The following is a 15,929-nucleotide window of genomic DNA, read 5'->3' on the forward strand; positions in this document are numbered from 1 at the left end:
GAATATAAAAATATATATTTAGCTGGGTGTGGTGGCGTAAACCTTTAATCCCAGCACTCGGGAGGCAGAGGTAAGAGGATCGCCATGAGTTTGAGGCCACCCTAAGAATACATAGGGAATTCCAGGTCAGCCTGGACTAGAGTGAAACCCTATCTCGAAAAACAAAACACAACAATAACAACAACAAATATATATACATATATATTTTAAACAGCTTTAATCCAGGTGTAGCACTCAGAAGGCAGAGGTAGGAATTCTGAGTTCCAGGTCAGCCTGGGCTAGAGTGGGACCCTACCCTGAAAAACCAAAGAAAAAAAATAAAAATAAAAAATGAATGTAAAAACAAACAATAACAAAAGAAAAATACTGGGCAGGAATGTAGCTCGGGTAGAACGCTGTGTAGCTCGGGATGCGCAGGCTCCAGATGTGATCGCTCGTGCTCCCCACTCTCCACACACAGCCATTCCGCACTTAGGAGGCTTAACCAAAAGACTCCAGGTTCAAAAGCCAGTCTAGGCTACATAGATGCACGCCAGCCTGGGCTACAAGCAAAACCCAATGTGGAAAAAAAAATCAGCATATTAGCACATACCTCAATTTGCTGTACACTCTACACTGTGGCTTAGCCTACTGACGTCTTACTGTTTTTTGAGGCAGTCTTTCATTTCACTCTTGCCCAGGCTGGTCTTGGACTCATAGCGACCCTTCTACCTCAGTCTCCCTGGTGCTGGGAGTGTAGCATGGGCCACAGCGCCCAGCAGTTGACTTTAAGAAGTAGGTTTGTGGTTTTTTTGTTTGTTTGTTTTTTTGGTTTTTGGTTTTGCTTTTGGTGTTTTGAGGTACCTGGAACTCACTGTGTAGTCTCAAGGCGGCCTCAAACTCTCAGCAATCCTCCTGAGTGCTAGGATTAATGGTGTGCTGGTTTTCTTTCTCTCTTTCTTTCTTTCTTTCTTTCTTTTTTTTTGGTTTTTCAGGGTAGGGTTTCACTCTACCAGCTCACTGACCTGGCTGACCTGGAATTCACTATGGAGTCTCAGGGTGGCCTGGAACTCACGGTGATCCTCCTACCTCTGCCTCCCCAATGCTGGGATTAAAGGTGTGCGCCACCACACCCAGCTGGTTTTCTTTCTTAATGGGTTTCTCTCTATCTCTCTTTTTTTTCTTCTTCTTTCTAACTTAAGTATGCATTGAAACCAAGGCCAGCCTGGGCTATTGATGGCCTGAGCACTGAGATTATAGGCATATGCCCCCAGGACTGGTTTATGTGGTGACCCCAGGGCCTTGTGCATGCTGGACAAGCACTCCACCAACTGAACCATGTCCCCAACCCTCTGAATCTGTTTTAAGACAAAGTGTATTTATAATTTAAACTGGGCACTGAACATTTCAAATCAAAATGTCAATATAATTTCAGTATTTTCTTTAAGCCTATATGTCACTAATTTGTATTATGGGCAGTTTTGAGTTTAACTGGATTATGGCTTTGTATTAATCACCTTACTTCTGCAAGACCCTGGTTTATTGTCAGAAGAGTTAAGTGATTCCTTCAGGATTCCTTCTCGCCTTCAATTTTCTTGTTATTATAGGCTTGATTGTCATATCTTGGTTCTTGGAGCAGTATACTAGTGAAGAACTGGAGTCTGGGAGAAGGGATGTGGAAACTGCTAACAGCAGTAGACTATAGAATGTCCTGAAGATAAATATTGTAGCTATGAGAATGATTTCAGGACAGTTGGCCAATCAGTAATGGACTGGACCCCAATCAGTTGTAAAAGAATTTATGTATTTGAGTAGGTTATCAAAACACCAGCTCAGATAGAGCAAAACCAGATTAGAAACCAGTTATCCAAAGGTAAAAACCTGTGATTCTCATCATTGGACTTGGAGGAAAGGGAGAAGGATGACAGATCACAGTGCTGGGTCTTTCCCTGCCCGAGACTGAGTTTAATTCTAGGAGCAGAACTAACAGTGTGAAAACAAGATATATGTAGTAGCTGCAATTTAAGCAGTGCTTGACCTGAATATAGAACATTTTTGGCCTTGTATTGTTGAGACCATAACCTTAAGACAGCAGTGGTTAAGCTACACTGAAACAGTTCTTCAATAATAGTCCTAATGATCAGGCGACCTAATAGGTGCTCACTTTTTGTTTTTCTTAGCATTCGGAGGACCCAAGTCATTGATGATGAGTCAGATTACTTTGCCAGTGATTCTAACCAGTGGCTTTCCAGACTTGAGCGAGAGACCCTTCAGAAGCGAGAGGAAGAACTGAGAGAGCTTAGACACGCCTCTCGACTCTCTAAAAAGGTCACCATTGACTTTGCAGGCCGGAAGATTCTGGAAGAAGAAAACCCCCTGGCAGAGTATCACAGCAGGTAAGTGAAAAGCTCCAGAAAAGGTCGGAACAAAGGAGCAGGCTGAGGCCAAAAGGTTTTCCCTCTCTAATTTCTCAAACCAGATTGTTTTTATTTTATCTTATTTTATTTTTATTTTTCAAGGTATGGCCTCACTCTAGCCCAGGCAGACCTGGAAGTCACTGTGTAGTCTCAGGCTAGCCTTGAACTCTTGAACAGCTATCCTCCTACTTTAGCCTCGGTGCTCAGAATAAAGGTATGCACCACCACTCCAGACTTAACTGCCCATTCTTTTAAAAATACTTTATTTGGGCTGGAGAGATGGCTTAGTGGTTAAACGCTTGCCTGTGAAGCCTAAGGACCCCGGTTCGAGGCTCGGTTCCCCAGGTCCCATGTTAGCCAGATGCACAAGGGGGCACACGCGTCTGGAGTTCGTTTGCAGAGGCTGGAAGCCCTGGCACGCCCATTCTCTCTCTCTCCCTCTATCTGTCCTTCTCTCTGTGTCTGTCACTTTCAAATAAATAAATAAATAAATTAAAAAAAATACTTTATTTATTTATTTATTTATTTGAGAGAGAGTCATAGAAAGAGGCAGATGAGAAAGAGAACAGGCATACCAGAGCCTCTACCCATGGCAAACTTAACTCCAGACTCATGTGCCACCTTGTGCCTCTGGTCTATGTGGGTACTAGAGAATTGAACCTAGGTCCTTAGGCTTTGTAGGCAAGTGCCTTAATCACTAAGCCATCTCACCAGCCCTTAACTGCCCATTCTTAATTCAGCTTAGGATTTAAGGCACTTGTTTACAAAGCCTGTCTGTCTGGTTTCCATCCCTAGTACCTACATAAGTCAGATGCACAAAGTGGCACATACATCTGGAGTTCCTTTGCAGTGGCACAAAACCCTGTCACATCCATATTGTCTCTCTCTTTCCTTGCAAATAAATTAAAAATAAATAAATAAATAAAGGCAATTGCCGGGCTTTGTGGCTCATGCCTTTAATCCCAGCACTTGGGAGGCTGAGGTAGGAGGATTGCCCTGAGTTTGAGGCCACCCTGAGATTACCTAGTGAATTCCAGGTCAGCCTGAGCTAGAGTGAGACCCTACCTCAAAAAACAAAAACAAAGACAAAAGAAAAAAGGAATTATGTAGGTGTGGTGGTACATGCCTTTAACTCCAGCATTTGGGAGGCAGAGGTAGGAAGACTGCTATAAGTTTGAGACCAGCCTGAACTACACAGTGAGTTCCAAGTCAGCCTGCACTAGAGTGAGACTTTACCTCAAAAAATCAAAAGAAAAAATGAATGGGCAATTATGTGAAGTATGAACTTGGACTTGATGCAACTGTTTGCCTTCTGTCTCTGTGAACATTGAAGCTAGTGCATTAAAAAATACATCTTGGGCTGGAGAGATGGCTTAGCGGTTAAGCGCTTGCCTGTGAAGCCTAAGGACCCCGGTTCGAGGCTCGGTTCCTCAGGTCCCACGTTAGCCAGATGCACAAGGGGGCGCACGCGTCTGGAGTTCGTTTGCAGTGGCTGGAAGCCCTGGCGCGCCCATTCTCTCTCTCTCCCTCTATCTGTCTTTCTCTCTGTGTCTGTCGCTCTCAAATAAATAAATAAATAATTCAAAAAAATTAAAAAAAAAATACATCTTTAGGGCTGGGAGTTGGCTTAGTGGTTAAGGTGTTTTGCCTGCAAAGCCAAAGGACCTTGGTTTGATTCCCCAGGACCCATGGAAGCCAGGTGCACAAGGGGGTGCATGCATATGGAGTTCATTTGCAATGGCTGGAGGCCCTGGTGTGCCCATTCTCTCTCCCTCTCTCTGCTTCTTTCTCACTCACGCTCTCAAATGAATAAATAAAAATAAAGTTAAAAAATACATCTTTGGAGCATTGTATTAGCAGTGTAATTAATATTTGGTTTTATAAATTATTCTGATAATGTGCTTCCTGGACTCTTTAAAAAAATCTCCTAGTCTGGGCTGGAGAGATGGCTTAGCGGTTAAGCGCTTGCCTGTGAAGCCTAAGGACCCCGGTTCGAGGCTCGGTTCCCCAGGTCCCACGTTAGCCAGATGCACAAGGGGGCACATGCGTCTGGAGTTCGTTTGCAGAGGCTGGAAGCTCTGGCGCGCCCATTCTCTCTCTCTCTCCCTCTATCTGTCTTTCTCTTTGTGTCTGTCGCTCTCAAATAAATAAATAAAAATTAAAAAGAAAAATCTCCTAGTCTCCCAAGTTTTTTTTTTGGGGGGGGGGTTTCGAGGTAGGGTCTTGCTCTAGCCCAGGCTGACCTGGAATTCACTATGGAGTCTCAGGGTGGCCTCGAACTCACTGCGATCCTCCTACCTCTGCCTCCTGAGTGCTGGGATTAAAGGCGTGTGCCACCATGCCTGGCCTCTCCCAGGTTTTGTATGGGATCTCACACTGTGGCTTAGATTGGCTTGGACCTCAGTATATAGTCCAACCTGGCCTCAAACTTGTAGTAATCCTGCTGTTTCAGCCTCACAAGTGCTGATATTAAAGGTGGGAAACACTATACCCAACTTGATTTTTTTGTTGTTGTTTATTTTGTTGAATTTTGGTTTGTATGTTTTTGAGGCAAACCAAAGTTTACCATACCTGTCTCTTCTCGTTTCTCCTCTCTGTGTTACTGAGGATTGAGCCTAAGCTTCACATATGCTAGGTAGGTGTTCTACTGAACTATGTCTCCAGAACTTTCGTAATCTTGAAATAAATTCATTATAGCCAGGCACACCTTTAGTCCCAGCACTTGGGAGGCAGAGGTAGGAGGATCGCCATGAATTCAAGGCCACCCTGAGACTACATAGTGAATCTAGAACAGCCTAGGCTAGAGTGAGACCCTACCTTGAAAAAAAACAAAAAATCATTATATATTGGTCTGGAGAGATGGTTTAGTGAAGCCCAAGGAAACCATGTTCGACTGTCCAGGCCCCACGTAAGCCAGATGCACAAAGTGATGTAAGTGCACAAAGTTGCACAGATGCACAAGGTGACACACACACCTGGAGTTTAACTGCTGTGGCTGGAGGCCCTGATGCACCAATTCTTTCTGCTTCTCTCTCTCTCTAGCTCTCACTCTCTCACATAAAAAAAAAAAAAGAGGCCAGTGTGTTGGATTTAATTTTTAAAAAGTCATTATTGCCAGGCGTAGTGGTGTACACCTTTAATCCCAGCACTCAGGAGGCAGAGGTAGGAGGATGGCTGTGAGTTCAAGGCTACCTTGAGACTACATAGTTAATTCCAAGTCAGCCCAGGTAGAGTGAGACACTACCTTGAAAAACAAACAAACAAACAAAAATCATTATCTATTCCTTCATAGGGTTAGGGTCAAACCCACAAATCCAATGGCACAGCCAAGATTATTAGGTAAGAAATGCTATAGGATTTTAGAAGATGATGTAAACACTTGTGTGGTATGCAAGTTGGGACATGGTTGGAACTTCTGAGCCTTGAGGCAAGGATAACATCCAGATTAGCATGGAAGGGGACTTCTCAGGAGACAGAGGAATAATTATGATGTATTGAGCAAATTAGCTAACATAGAGTATTCTTCTCTGAGCCAGGTGTAATGGCGCACGTCTTTAATCCCAGCACTCAGGAGGCCAGCCTGAGACTATATACTGAATGTCAGGGCAGCCTTATCTAGAGCAAGACCTTCAAAAAAAACAAAACAAAAAAAAAAGAATATTCTTCTCTGAATCCAGCTATTTCTAGGCAACTCTTCTAGTCCTGCTATGTTTATTGGTCTTGTTAAACAGATGGACAACTCTACCCATTTTTCTTAGGATTCCAGCAGTGTGGTGTGGGGAGCAGGGAAAAGTGTCCATGCCTACAACAACTTTTTTTGAGAGAGGGAAAGAGGCAGAGAGAGAGAGAATGGGTGCACCAGGGCTTCCAGCCACTGCAAACGAACTCCAGATGCATGCACCACTTTGTACATCTGGATTACATGGGTCCTGGGGAATCAAACCGAGGTCCTTTGGCTTTGCAGGCAAGCGCCTTAACCACTAAGCTATCTCTCCAGCCCCTACAAAAACTCTTGGATTTAAGTTTTATTACTATGAGAGCTTGTATGTTGGTTAGTCAGGATATTCTGAGTATAGAAGGTTAATAAATACTGTATTATTTTGTTTTATTATCACAGATTAGATGAGACAATACAGGCCATTGCTAGTGGAACATTGAACCAGCCACTGAACAAATTGGATAGATCTTCTGAAGAGCCTTTGGGAGTTCTGGTAAATCCCAACCTGTACCAGTCGCCTCCCCAGGTTAGTGGACCTTTCCTCAACTGATAATGAGAATTTTGTCCCCAAATATGTCTTCTTTCAAGTGTATCTATTTCATAGGCTTTTGGATACCAGTCTTTTTTTCAGCATACCTTACTCTTTGGTCTAGTTTCTTTTCCAGTTTTTTAAAAATATTATTTATTTGTTTATTTATTTATTCATTTGAGAGAGAGAGAGAGCAAAAAAAGGTAGAAAAGGTAGAAAGAGAATGGGAACACCAGGGCCTCCAGCTTCTTGTGCATCTGGTTTACTTGGGTCCTGGGAAATTAAACCAGGGTCCTTTGGCTTTGCAGGCAAACATCTTAACCGCTAAACCATCTTCTCCAGCCCCAATTTTTTTTGTTTGTTTTCTTTGTTTTTTTGAGGTAGGGTCTCACTCTAGCCTAGGCTGACCTGGAATTCACTCTGTAGCCTCAGGGTGGCCTCAAACTCATGGCAATGCTCCTACCTCTTCCTCCTGAGTGCTGGGATTAAAGGTATGTGCCACCACTCCCAGCCTAAATTTTACTTATTTATATGCAAGCAGAGAGGAGCTAAAGAGAAAGAGAGGGAGAAAGGTACACCAGGGCTACTAGCTGCTGCAAATGAACTTCAGATGCATGTGCAATTTTGTGCTTTGGCTTTATGTGGATACTGGGGAATCAAACCCAAATCATTAGGCTTTGTAGCTAAGCACCTTAACCACTAAATCATCTCTCCAGCCTTCCCCCCCCCCTCCATTTTTTTTGTCTGTTTGTTTGTTTTTTTAAGGTTGGGTCTCACTCTAGCCAAGACCAACCTGGAATTCACTATGTAGTCTTAGGGTGGCCTTGAACTCATGGGGATCCTGCTGCCTTTGCCTCCCAAGTGCTGGGATTAAAGGTGTGCGTCAACTTTTTTTTTTTTTTTTTTTTTTTTTTGAGGTAGGGTCTCACTGTAGCCCAAACTGACTTGGAATTCACCATGTAATCTTAGGGGCCTTGAACTCATGGCGATCCTCCTACCTCTGCCTCCCAAGTGATGGGATTAAATACGTGTGCCACCACACCTGGCTTTTTTTTTTTTTTTTTACCAATTTTCATTGAGGCCATTTCTATGTAGTCTCAGGCTAGCCTCAAACTCACAGTGATCCTCCTACCTCAGCTTCCCAAGTGCTGATATTAAAGGCATGCACCACTATGCCTGGCTATTGAAGCATTTCTAACAAAATGACCAATATTTTCATATTATTATAATTAATATAAAATTAATAATGATAAGATTTTTATATTTTTGAATTTCTAACAATTTAAACATTTTTATGAAGTCTAATGTATTTATTTTTTGTTTTGGATACCAGTCTTTTTTTCAGCATACCTTACTCTTTGGTCTAGTTTCTTTTCCAGTTTTTTAAAAATATTATTTATTTGTTTATTTATTTATTCATTTGAGAGAGAGAGAGAGCAAAAAAAGGTAGAAAAGGTAGAAAGAGAATGGAAACACCAGGGCCTCCAGCTTCTTGTGCATATATTTTCTAGCCCAAGCTTACCTGGAACTCACAATAATCCTACCTCTGCCTCCTGAATGCTGAGATTAAAGGTGTGGGTCACTATAGTCTGCCCACTTTTGCTTTTTATTTTGAGACAAGATAACTTGTCAAAGCCAGCCTTGAACTTGTGATCTTCCTGCCTCAAAGTATCTGTAATTATACACCTGTATCTCCAGGCCTAGCCAATAAGTTTGTTAAAAGAAAGAACTGTATCTTCTTAATATCTTATGTGTCTTCTGTACTTATGTGCTTTTCATATAGTTTTTATTAGTATTTAATAAGTATTAAATAGGGCTGGAGAGATGGCTTAGCAGTTAAGCGCTTGCCTGTGAAGCCTGAGGACCCCGGTTCAAGGCTCGATTCTCCAGGACCCACATTAGCCAGATGCACAAGGGGGCACATGCATCTGGAGTTCGGTTTGCAGTGGCTGGAGGCCCTGGCATGCCCATTCTCTCTCTCTCGATCTGCCTTTCTCTCTCTCTCTCTGTCGCTCTCAAATAAGTAAAAATAAACAAAAAAAAATTTTTTTAAATAAGTATTAAAATTTATTATTACTGAATAAGATGGGCATGGTGGCACAGACTTTTAATCCCAGCACATGGAAGGCAGAGGTAGGAGGATTACTGAATTTGAGGTCAGCCTAGGACTAAGAGTGGGTTACAGTTCAGCCTGGGCTAGAGTGAGACTTTACCATGAACAAAACAAAACAATAGTATTTAATAAATGTGGGTTGGGCCAGGTGTGATGGCACACACCTTTAATACCAGCACTTGGGAGGCAGAGGTAGGAGGATCACTGTGAGTTCAAGGCTACCCTGAAACTACATAGTGAATTCCAGGTCAACCTGGACTAGAGTGAAACCCTACCTTGAGAAACCAAAAAATAAAAAATAAAGTAATGTGGGTTGGGTTTTTTGTTGTTGTTGTTTTTCAAGGTAGGGTCTCACTCAAGCACAGACTGACTTGGTTTTGTGTTAATGCAGTACAACACTTATTTATTTATTTATTTGTGAAAGAGAGGCTGAGATAAAAAGAATAGGCACATCAGGGCCTCTAGCTACTGCAAACAAACTCCAGATACATGTGCCTCCTTGTGCATCTGGCTTTACTGGGAAATCAAACCTGGATCCTTAGGTAAGCACCTCAACCACTGAGTGATCTCTCTGGTCCAAATATGGTATTAATTTTTTTTTATTTTTTATTTATTTATTTGAGAGCGACAGACACAGAGAGAAAGACAAAGAGAGGGAGAGAGAGAGAATGGGCACGCCAGGGCTTCCAGCCTCTGCAAACGAATTCCAGACGCATGCGCCCCCTTGTGCATCTGGCTAACGTGGGACCTGGGGAACCGAGCCTTGAACTGGGGTCCTTACGCTTCACAGGCAAGTGCTTAACCGCTAAGCCATCTCTCCAGCCCAGGTATTAATTTTTTTTAAATTTGTTTAAAGAGAGATAGGGAGATAGGGATATTTATTTAAAGAGACATAGGGAGATAAAGAGGAAGGCACATAGAGGGAATGGGCGCTCCAGGGTCTCTAGCCACTGCAGATGAACTCCACATGCATGTGCCACCTTATACATCTGGCTTTATGTTGGTACTAGGGAACCGAACCTGGGTGCTTTCTGCTTGCAGGCAAGCACCTTAACTGCTAAGTGCTCTCTTCAGTCCAAATGTGGTGAATGCAAGGCCCTTGGTTCAGTCTCCATCACTGGTGGAGGGCGTGGACTTGGAGCACTTGATCATGTTCTGGAAGAAACTTTAGCAATCCCTCTTTGAAGTGTTGCCAAGACTTTAGTGTCCTTCGGTTGTGTGCACGCTGCAGTGCTCTCTTTCACTTTGTAGGATGGAGCTTTGTTTCAGTAGTGATCCATCTTCCTTTTGGTCACAAGTTTTTCGTTTCAGGGTCCTAGAATACGTCATACAGCCCACATTCAGATCTGCTGCCCCTGAAAGTAGCTGTTTGGCTTTCATGGCACACCCAACGTGTGGCTCTGCCCTAAACATTTAAAGAATTGTAGACAGAAATGTTGAGCCTGGTCTGGAGAGATGGCTTAGCAGTTAAAGCGCTTGCCTGCAAAGCCATAGGACCCAGATTTGATTCCCAAGACCCATGAAAGCCAGATGCACAAGGAGGTACTGTGTCTAGAGTTTGTTCGCAGTTGCTGGAATCCCTGGCACGACCATATTCTCTCTCTCTCTCTAATAAATAAATAAAAATAAAATATTTTTAAAACTAAGAAATGGGCCTGGTGTGGTGGCGCACACCTTTAATCCCAGCACTCGTGAGGCAGAGGTAGGAGGATCATCAAGAGTTCAAGGCCACCCTGAGACTACATAGTGAATTCCAGGTCAGCCTAGGCTAGAGTTAGACCCTACCTCAAAAAAATAAATAAACAAATAAATAAATAAATAAATAAAAGACATTCCGGGCTGGAGAGATGGCTTAGCGGTTAAGCGCTTGCCTATGAAGCCTAAGGACCCCGGTTCGAGGCTCGGTTCCCCAGGTCCCACGTTAGCCAGATGCACAAGGGGGCGCATGCGTCTGGAGTTCGTTTGCGGAGGCTGGAAGCCCTGGCGCGCCCATTCTCTCTCCCTCTATCTGTCTTTCTCTCTGTGTCTGTCACTCTCAAGTAAGAAAGAAAGAAAGAAAGAAAGAAAGGGAGGGAGGGAGGGAGGGAGGGAGGGAGGGAGGGAGGGGGGGGGGGAGGGAGGGAGGGAGGGAGGGAAGGAGGGAAGGAGGGAAGGAGGGAAGGAGGGAAGGAGGGAAGGAGGGAAGGAAGGAAGGAAGGAAGGAAGGAAGGAAGGAAGGAAGGAAGGAAGGAAGGAAGGAAGGAAGAAAGATAGAAAAAAGAAATGGTAGTACATGCTTTTAATCCCAGCACTTGAGAGGCAGACGTAAGAGGATTACTCTGAGTTTGAGGCCATCCTGAGACTACATGGTACATTCCAGGTCAGCCAGCTAGAGTGAGACTCTACCTTAAAAAGCCAAGAAAAAGAGCTGGGGCGATTGCTTAGTGGTTAAGGTGCTTGCCTGTGAAGCCTAAGAACCTGGGTTCGATTCTCCAAGTCCCACATAATCCAGATGCACAAGGTGGTGCATGCATCTGTAGCTCATTTGCATTGGCTAGCGGATCTGGCATGCCCATTGTCTTTCTCCCTCTCCCTGTCTCAAATAAAAATAAAAACTTAAAAAAAAAAAGGCCAGGCATGGTGGTGCACACCTTTAATCCCAGCACTCGGGAGGCAGAGCTAGGAAGATCACCATGAGTTTGAGGCCATCCTGAGACTACAGAGTAAATTCCAGGTCAGCCTGAGCTAGCGTGAAACCCTACCTCGGAAAAACATCAACCAAAAAAAAAAATTAAAAAGACATGAAAAAAGAAAGTTGACCCTGTCACAGAAAATTAACCAAAATCCAGTATTGACCATTTGTTAAGTATAAAATGGAAATAATTATAGCCCTTTGTCCTAAAAGTTATGCTGTTACTAGAATCAGAAAGCAGGCCAACTTCAGTTATATAAGGCCCTGTCTCAAGGAAAGTAAAAATCCAATTTTTCGTGTTGCTTTTTTAAAAGTGTGTGTGTGTACACACACGTACACCCAGCTCTCTTGACACTACAAACAAATGCCTGGCCCACGTTGCCTAGGTTGCTAAGGTTGAACTCAGGTGGCAGTGTTTGCAAACAAGCACCTTTAACCTCTGAACCATCTCTCCAACCACTGTATATGATTTCCTTGTTTTACTATTAATAAATTTGATTACTTTCCCTAGGTTCTTCCCTTGTCAGGCTGACCTACTTGTTTCTGTTGTTTGTGTTTTTCCTGTTTAGTGGGTGGACTACCCAGGTGCAACCTCACAGAAGAGGACTTTACCTTCGGCAGAGTTCAGTTTATACCAGCACCAGTTGCGAGTCCAAGATCAGGAATTTCAGGAAGGTTTTGATGGTGGCTGGTGTCTGTCTATGCATCAGCCTTGGGCCTCCCTGCTTGTCAGAGGCATTAAAAGGTAAGACTAGAAGTAGATCTTGGCAGCCAGGCATGGTGGCGCACGCCTTTAATCCCAGCACTCAGGAGGCAGAGGTAGAAGAATCACCATGAGTTCAAGGCCACCCTGAGACAGAGTGAATTCCAGGTCAGCCTGAGCTAAGTAAAACCATACTTTGTTGTTTTTTTTTGTTTGTTTGTTTTTGGTTTTTCAAGGTAGGGTCTCATTTTGGCCCAGGCTGACCTGGAATTCACTATGTAGTCTCAGGGTGGCCTTTGATCTCACAGCAGTCCTCCTACCTCTGCCTCCCGAGTGCTGGGATTAAAGGCGTGCGCCACCATGCCCAGCCAAAACCATACTTTGAATAAATAAATAAATAAATAAATAAAACTGCAGGAAACTAGAATTTCGATTCTTCCCACTAACTCATATTTATTTAAGGGTGGAAGGCAGATCCTGGTACACCCCCCACAGAGGACGACTTTGGATAGCAGCCACAGGCAAAAAACCTTCCCCTCAAGAAGTCTCAGAACTCCAGGCTACGTACTGTCTTCTTCGTGGAAAAGGTAACAGCCTTATATCCTCCTCTCCACCTCACTTTGTGGAAGGAAGTCATTGTCCTTCTTTAATTCCCTTCTTTTTTCTAGAGTTTCTTGGATTAAAGAGACTTTTAAAAAGTATTTATTTATTTGCAAGCAGAGAGAGAGAGAAGAGAAACAGAGAACGGGCACACCAAAGCCTCCAGCCACTGCAAACATGTACCACTTTGTGCATCTGGCTTTATGTGGGTGCTAAGGAATCAAACCTGGGTCATTAGGCTTTGGAGGCTACCTCTTTCCATCTTTCTCTTTCTAAAATACATAAATATATATATATATATATATATATATATATTTTTTTTTTTTTTTTAATTTATTTGAGAGCGACAGACACAGAGAGAAAGACAGATAGAGGGAGAGAGAGAGAATGGGCGCGCCAGGGCTTCCAGCCACTGCAAACGAACTCCAGACGCGTGCGCCCCCTTGTGCATCTGGCTAACATGGGACCTGGGGAACCGAGCCTCGAACCGGGGTCCTTAGGCTTCACAGGCAAGCACTTAACCGCTAAGCCATCTCTCCAGCCCACATAAGTATATTTTTAAAAACCTCATTGTTTCCCTGTTGCAGTCAGGTTCGCATTGCTGGTAGAAATCACCTGACCAAGAGCAACTTGTGTTAAAAAGAGGTTTATTTTTGGCTTATAGACTCAAGGGGAAGGTCCATGATGGCAGGGATAACAATGGCATGAGCAGAGGGTGGACATCACCCCCTGACCCACATAAGGTGGACAATAGCAAAAGGAGAGTGTGCCAAACACTGGCAAGGGGAAACTGGCTGTAACACCCATAAGCCCGCCCCCAACAATACACTGCAGCAGGTGTTAATTCCCAAATCTCCATCAGCCGGGAACCTAGCATTCAAACTACCTAAGTTTATGGGGACACCTGAATCAAATTGCCACATTCCCTTATGTCTACAAGTAGATAAAGGAAAAGGGTATTTGTTGGGAATTAAAAACAGATTCACGAGTTCCAGGAACACAAGGGGGGGAAAATTAATATTCCTTTTATTGTTATTTATTCAGATGTGGAATTTCCAAACGATTATCCCTCAGGCTGTCTCCTGGGATGTGTGGACCTAATTGATTGCTTGTCCCAGAAGCAGTTTAAGGAGCAGGTAAGTAACAAGTGCTTTCTTTGGGCAGGTTCTGTGTTTGCTATCACAATTGGCTCAGAGTTTTTGTATGGTTTTTTTTTCAGTTTCTTTTTAAAAAATATTTATTTATGAGAGAGAATGGGCGTGCCAAGCCCTCTAGCCACTGCAAATGAACTCCAGATGCATGTACCACCTTCTGCATCTGGCTTAAATGGGTTCCAGGGGATCGAACCTGGGTCCTTATCACAGGCAAACACCTTAATCACTAAACCATCTCTCCCCAGACATTTTTTTGTTTTTTCGAGGTAGGGTCTCACTGTAGCTCAGGCCGACCTGGAATTCACTTATGTAGTCTCAGGGTGGCCTTGATCTCATGACAGTCCTCCTACCTCTGCCTCCCATGTAAGTGCTGGAATTAAAGGCATGAGCCACCATGCCTAGCTCACTCGCTCACGCTCGCTCTCTCTCTCTCTCTCTCTCTTTTTCGAGATAGGGTCTCACTCTAGCCCAGGCTGACCTGGAATTCACTATGTAGTCTCTGAATAGCCTCGAACTCATGGCAATCCTCCTACTTCTACCTCCCCAGTGCTGGGATTAAAGGTATGCACTACCACACCGGGCCTGTGTGGTTGTTTTGTTTTTTTTGAGACAAGGTCTGTCAGTGTAGCCCTGACTACCTTAGAACTCACAATATTACCATTTCTGCCATCATAAAGAGGCAGTTTTGTTTAGTTGTGTTGTATTTTGATAGAGTCTCATTTGTAGCTCAATCTGGACTAAAACTCATTGTGTAGTCCAAGCCGGCTCCAAAGTATGACAATCCTCCTGCCTCTGTCTCCGGAGTGTTTGGATTACAGATGTGCGTTGCCAGGTCTGGCTGGAGAGGAAGAGGGTGGCGGGTGGGTGTGTGCGCACACGCGCTCATGAATGCGTGCGTACCACAGTGCATATGTGGAAGTCAGAGAATAATTTCAAGTGTCAGTCTTCGCCTTTCAGAGTCTCTGGTGGACACTGTTGTGTTCCCCAAGCTAGCTGGCCCATGAATTCCCAGGCAGTTCTCCTGTCTCCACTGCCTTCTCATCCTAGGCACACTGGGAATGTGGGCTCTGGGGATCCAACTCAGAACACTCAGGTTTGCATGGCAAGCACTTTATCAACACTGAGCCATCTTCCCAAAGCAAGTGTAGTGTTTTAGTAAGGATACATTGGAGGAAGAAGAGAAATAGACAGGTTAGAAACAGAAAGCACTTAGTGATGCTCTAGTATCTGGTGTGTGGGGAAACCAATTTGTCTGCATTTCTGCACAAAAAGCTGTAGTCACAATCCAGGCAAAAATTCAAGATCAGAGCCGACATGGTGGCACATGCTTTTAATCCCAGCACCCAGGAGGCAGAAGTAGGAGGATCACCATGAGTTCAAGGCCACCCTGAGATGACAGAGTCAATCCAGGTCAGCCTGGACCAAAGTGAGGCCTTACCTCGAAAAAAAATAAAAATACAAGGTCAGTGAGACCCTACCTCAAAATCCAGGCATAGTGGCATATACCTTTAGTCCCAAGCACTTGGGAGACAAAGGTGGGTGGATCACTGTAAGTTCGAGGCCACCCTGAGACTACACAGTGCATTCCAGGTCATTCTGGGCTACAGCGAGACCCTACCTTAAAAAAAAAAAAAGTCTGGAAATGGCTTAGAGGTTAAGCCCTTGCTTATGAAGCTTAAGGACTCCGTTTGGTTCAAGTCTTGATTCCCCAGGACCCACAGAAACCAGATGCACAAGGTAGCACATGCATCTAGAGTTTGTTTGTAGTGGCTGGAGACCCTGGTGTACCCATTCTCTGCCTCTTTCTCTGTCTGTCTGTCGCTCTCAAATAAATAAATAAAAATAAACAAACAAAATTTAAAAAGAAAATGCAAAGTCAGCCTGGTGTGGTAGCGCACACCTTTAATCCAAGCACTGAGGATGCTGAGGTGGAAGGATCGTAGTGAGCTCCAGGCCAGCCTGAAGGTAATGAGTGAGTGCCGGGTCATCGTGGGCTAGAGTGAGACCCTACCTCAAAAAGACACTCCTCCCCCTCAAAAAAAAAC

General features: G+C 43.9%; 1 protein-coding gene across 1 annotated transcript in view; it reads left to right on the forward strand.

Moving 5' to 3' along the window:
* Trip4 (thyroid hormone receptor interactor 4) overlaps positions 1-15,929 on the forward strand; it is a 54,555-nt gene that overhangs the window by 17,776 nt on the left and 20,850 nt on the right. Inside the window, exons 7-11 of the mRNA XM_045160387.1 lie at positions 2,160-2,375; positions 6,514-6,640; positions 11,997-12,172; positions 12,593-12,717; positions 13,775-13,866. Of these exons, the coding sequence (XP_045016322.1) occupies positions 2,160-2,375; positions 6,514-6,640; positions 11,997-12,172; positions 12,593-12,717; positions 13,775-13,866 (736 nt within the window). The remainder of the gene's footprint in view (positions 1-2,159; positions 2,376-6,513; positions 6,641-11,996; positions 12,173-12,592; positions 12,718-13,774; positions 13,867-15,929) is intronic.

Source organism: Jaculus jaculus, chromosome 10 (assembly GCF_020740685.1).
Source record: "Jaculus jaculus isolate mJacJac1 chromosome 10, mJacJac1.mat.Y.cur, whole genome shotgun sequence".
In the NCBI taxonomy this organism is placed as follows: Eukaryota; Metazoa; Chordata; class Mammalia; order Rodentia; family Dipodidae; genus Jaculus; species Jaculus jaculus.